Source organism: Bison bison, unplaced genomic scaffold, assembly GCF_000754665.1.
Source record: "Bison bison bison isolate TAMUID 2011002044 unplaced genomic scaffold, Bison_UMD1.0 scf7180017847408, whole genome shotgun sequence".
NCBI classification, from domain to species: domain Eukaryota; kingdom Metazoa; phylum Chordata; class Mammalia; order Artiodactyla; family Bovidae; genus Bison; species Bison bison.
Genome location: NW_011477981.1, coordinates 12,411 through 17,377, shown reverse-complemented (window position 1 = coordinate 17,377; position 4,967 = coordinate 12,411). Strand labels below are relative to the sequence as shown.

General features: G+C 55.7%; 1 protein-coding gene across 1 annotated transcript in view; it reads right to left on the bottom strand.

Moving 5' to 3' along the window:
• Positions 1-4,967, bottom strand: part of LOC104990765 (patatin-like phospholipase domain-containing protein 7) — a gene marked incomplete at its 5' end in the record, with an annotated part of 23,609 nt that overhangs the window by 6,462 nt on the left and 12,180 nt on the right. The window contains 4 exons of the mRNA XM_010843087.1: positions 1,731-1,831; positions 1,892-1,919; positions 2,155-2,253; positions 2,931-3,149. Coding sequence (XP_010841389.1) covers positions 1,731-1,831; positions 1,892-1,919; positions 2,155-2,253; positions 2,931-3,149 — 447 coding nt within the window. The remainder of the gene's footprint in view (positions 1-1,730; positions 1,832-1,891; positions 1,920-2,154; positions 2,254-2,930; positions 3,150-4,967) is intronic.

The following is a 4,967-nucleotide window of genomic DNA, read 5'->3' as shown; positions in this document are numbered from 1 at the left end:
TGGCGCTCAGCCTCCTGTGGGGGCGCTGGGGCTGGCTCCGGGCCAGGCAAAGGCTTGTCTCTCTTCTGCGGGGCGTCCACCACACAACCAGAAACACCACTTGGGAGGAGCAGAGACCCCAGGACTGCAGCAGGAATAGGGACAGACGGCAGGAGCAGACAGAGCGACACCCGAGAGACAGGGAGGTCGGGAAGGTCTAGAACCGGCGACTGACATCGAGCCTTGGGTTCAATTCTAAACGCAGAGCGTGAATTCAAAGAGCAAACCATTCCTGCACTGTTGAAAACCCAAGTGAAGAAAACTTCAGACCAAACTGAGAACAAAAGGGCACATTACCTCCAAGGGGCAGCACCCAGAGCCGCGGCCTGCCGCGCTGTCTGGGAGGCTGTGGCCTCGCCACCGGCCCTTCTCAGACAGCGTCTGCTGGCCCGTAAGTCAGGAAAGAAACAACAGCTTAAATCAAAGAGGGCAAAATTAAGGAAATAATAAAGACAGGAAATTAACGAACCAGAAAACAAACATAATAGACAGGACCCTGAAAGCTACAAGTAGGTGCTTTGAAAAGATGAATTCAGTTGATAGTTCCTGGTAAGACTGATCCAGAAAAGTAAAAAGAGGGGGAGAGAGACGCGGGGGTGGGACAGAGAAGGAGGGAGGAGGAGGAGGGAGACAGGCGGTTGTCATAACTAACCTCAGGACTGAAAAAGGGAACATCAGAGATGCTCCAGTTAAGAAGTTAATAGTAACTTTGTGCCTTAAGTAGGAAAAATCAGATAAAATGGACACATTCATAACACCAGTTACGAATAACACAACTTACCAGACCCGACACTAGAAGTAGAAAACCTGGATAGTCCTACAACCATCAAAACAAGTGAGTTTTTAATTCTTGAATCCTTACAAAATTTCATGTCCAGATGGTTTTACTAGTTAATTGTACTAAACATAAAGAAGAACAGCACAAGCCACGTAAGACCTTCCAGACAACAGAAGCAGCGGCAAACAAACCTGCCTGCGTTTCAGGCGAGGACAAGCGCAGCCCGCCTCCCGCAGACCCGAGGGCCGGGCAGACACGATAGGGCCACCGGCCAACGAGTCTGTCCCAAGGAGGTGACGCTAGAATCACTCAGTGTGATCCATCATATCAACAGAGTAAAGGAGTAAATCACAGAATCCCACAGACCCAGAAAAACAAGCCCCCGTGATAAAAACTCGGTTGGCTAAGAACAGAAGGCACGCCCTCAGTCTGGTACAGAGCGTCTCAGAGACCAGCAGCTGCGCGGCACTCAGCCATTAGAGGGGGCGCAGTCCTGATGCTGCGGGCACGGCAAGGGCTCGCTCGACACCTGCTCAGACCCGCGGGAAGCTCTAACCAGCGCAACAGACGAGGAAGAGAAGCAAAGTCACGGAAAAGAAAGAGGAAATACTATCTTTATTCTCAGAAGACTTAACTGTATACATAAAAAATGAAAAAGAACTACAAAAAAGGAAATAGAAGTGAGTTTACCAAGGCTGTAAAACGACATATTTACAAATATCGTTTGTATTTCTACATATTGGCGACAGACAATTTAAAATGAAATTTAAAGCAGACCATTTACAATAGCAAAAACCCATAAAATACTTGGATGATTCTAAAATTTACACAGAGATGCAGAGGAGTGAGGATGATCAAAATAATTTCAAGGAGAGGGAGGGTGAAGGAATCACACTGCCTGATGATTTCCTACAGAGGCTCCCTGCAAAGCCAGGGCAAGGGAGATGGCGTGCAGTGCGGTCAGCACAGCAGGCCCCAGCGCAGCCCACACCTGGGCAGGTGCTGGCATCTGAGCTGGATGCCGTGGCAGCTTAGCAGGGAGTGAGCGATGTGAGGGAGAAGACCCTCACCCACCGACAGCTCCGCCACTCAGAGGTGGCAGCTGTGGGCGGATCGCAGGCCCAGAAGTACAAGCTTCGAGAAGATGAGACCCCGGCAAGAGCCCCCTGAGCCCCAGAAGTTAAACTGTAAGAACCAGGGAAATCCCACTTCACCAGGCTAAAATGAGCTCATCAAAAAAAGCCACTAGGAAACAAAAGTCAAAGACTGGAAACAGTATCAGTAATGAACACATCTGGCAGAAGACTTGTATCCAGACTACCCACAACCCCTCCAACCAAACAGCAGAGGACAGGCCACCGGGAAAGGAGGCCCTGGAGCCCGAGTTCGGGGATGCAGACCAGGTCCCAGCGGCACCGGGAGCGGCCACGCTCGCCCTGACAGGGTCAAGGGTGGCAGAAGCGCAGGCGGCCCTCGCAGCCCTGGGGTCGGGCACATTCAACCGCTCCAGGCAGAGGGGGTCTGCTCCTACGTGTTATCCCACAAGGGAGACTCGTGTGCAAATGCTGACAGCCACTCTGTGCGTAGTAACCAAACCTAGAACACAACCCGGACGTCGCTGACAGGAGGAGGACCAGCACAGTGTGGAGCCCGGAGTCCAGGCAGCGATGCTACAGCTGCAGCCGGGGCACAGACAATGCTGCGCGCACAGAGCTCACGGACCGAGCAGACACAGGCCAGCACGGAGCGGAAAGCTCAGCAGGCGAGCACGGATATTCTCAGAGAAACTCAAACTGCGAGACCCAGGCACTTCACCAAGTTCTTTGAGAAACACGAGAATGAAGAGACTCGCCTGCAAGACCCAGAGGGAACAGACCTTGGGAACAAAATGGCACTGGACTTCACAGCAATCCTAGAAGCTACATGGACAATAGAAAGAACTCCCAGGGAAACCACTTCCACCCAGAATCCCACAGCCAGACTGTCCTGCAAGTGCGCACAGAACCGGCACACTCTCTGCCAAGCATTCTCCCGGCAGTGCTCTCAAGGAAATTTCTAGAGTATGAACTCTAACAGAATCAGGAATATAGCGAGAGAGAGGAAGACACAGTACCCAGAAATGGAGCTGCAAACAGGAGACATGGGGCTGCTCCCAGATCACAGGGACAGAAACTTGAAGGCAGCGCTTCAGCCCTGTGCCCGGGAGGAAGCCGCTGCCCGGCCCAGCAGAGCTCGGCGGGCGCGGGCGAACTGTGCGCCCACAGCAGTGGAGCTGCATCACTCCAGAGGAGACAGGCTCTGCCCCCGGGGAGGGGCCGCCTGGGACCCTGAGCTGAGGAGGAGGCAGAGGATGGGTGACAGGGGGTGGACAGAGTCTGACTGTGCGTTTGGCCTTAGAGCTCAGCAATTTAGAACCGAAAAGAATGAAGCAGACAAAAGCAAACCACAGAGTCCCACTGCAGCACAAGCAGCCACGCTCACTGTCCTGTAAGAACCCACAGAGGGAAGGGGCGTGTGCGTGTGTGTGGCTGAGTCACTCCGCATACACCCGACACCAGTGCAGTGTTGTACACCAGCTATGCTCTGGCGTGAGACACAGAGTGTAAATGGGGACCAGCTGTGGAGCGGCTGAAATGACCGTCCGCAGGACACTGTCTGGGGACAGCTCTGGACCTGCGGACAGGCACCGTGTGTCCCACGAACACTGCAGGGCCTTAGTAAACGCCACTTTGAGCGAATTTCACTAAAAATGCTGTAGCAGACCAGCTGCTCCAGCACCTCACTGTCCCAGCCCACAGAAAGTGCCTGAGTGCCCCTCACCTGGCAACTCTGAGCAAACTGCCCGGTTTCCAGGCCCACTAGTTCAGCTTTCAAGTGAGAACGTGGTGCTGACGATGCCTCTGAACTACCCGAGATGAACAGACACAGTACTCACTAGCCCCCACCCCCGGCCAGGCCACACTCAGGGCGCCAGTGTCACCACGAGGGGTCCCTCCCGGCAGCCTGAGGCTCTGGTCCCAGCCCAGCCCTCAGAGCGAGGCGGCAACAGGCAGCAACACGCGCTGTGAGGAAGATGAAACCAGGGAGGAAGCTGGAGTGAGGGGCAGGGTCCCCGGGAAGAGCAGCGGACCAGCTTCGCCCTACTTTCCCTTCCCTAAGAAGGCTCCATCCTTCCCTAGGGGTCTTGGGCCAGAGCTTCGAGCCCCAGTATCTCCAGTCCTAGGGAAGCAATGAGCGTGAGTCCAGTCAGACAAGCAGTTCTGAGGCTCATCTGCATTCTCTCTCAGACCTCATCCAGCTATGATTAGCCGAGGAGTGCAGGAGCTGAGCAGGGCATCCACCCTCTGTCCTCAGCTCACTCCAGAAGGAGTGTCCTACAGCCAAGGGAGGTGGTGAGCCAGGTCCCTCCAGCAGGCCCCAGGGACAGGCGGCCAGCCCAGGGAGTGCCCTGATGCCCACTGTGGCCAGGGGCCTGGGCTCCAGCCTGCAGGGTGCCCCGGCCCTGGGACCCACGCTCGGTGGGCAGGGATCCAGCACAGGTGCTGCCCTGCCCCTCCGCGCATCGCCGCTTCACCCGGTGGCCTGGGCCTGTCGCACGCTCACCGCACACCCGCGCTCCATTTCTGCCCCGCGTGTAAATTTCTCTCTAACACACGTCAGGAGAAGGGCGGCAAGTGTCAGGACAACCTGGGTTCAAGTTGTTTGGGCTCAACATCCTTAAAGGAACCCACCCACCAGCCCAAGGAGCTAAAGGCTGCTTCAGAGGGTCGTGAGCAGAGCAGACCCCTGTTTCATAAAGCGGAGAGAAGCTCACCTGCAGGCCAGAGGAAAGAGGGAACAGCCAGGAAGAGACACGCTCTCCTGAAGCCTTGTGGAGGGGCCACAGCTGTGCATGGGCAGCGCACAGGGGCCCATGCCCACGTCCATGCACACACACACAGCCATGCACGCACACCCACGCCCACGCACCCACACACACACACAGCCACGCACACACACACACAGAGCCACACACACACACACACAGCCACACACCCACGCCCACGCACACACACACACACAGCCACGCACACACACACACAGCCACGCGCACACACACGCCCTTGCACACACATACATGGCCATGTGCACACGCACACGCCCCTTGCAC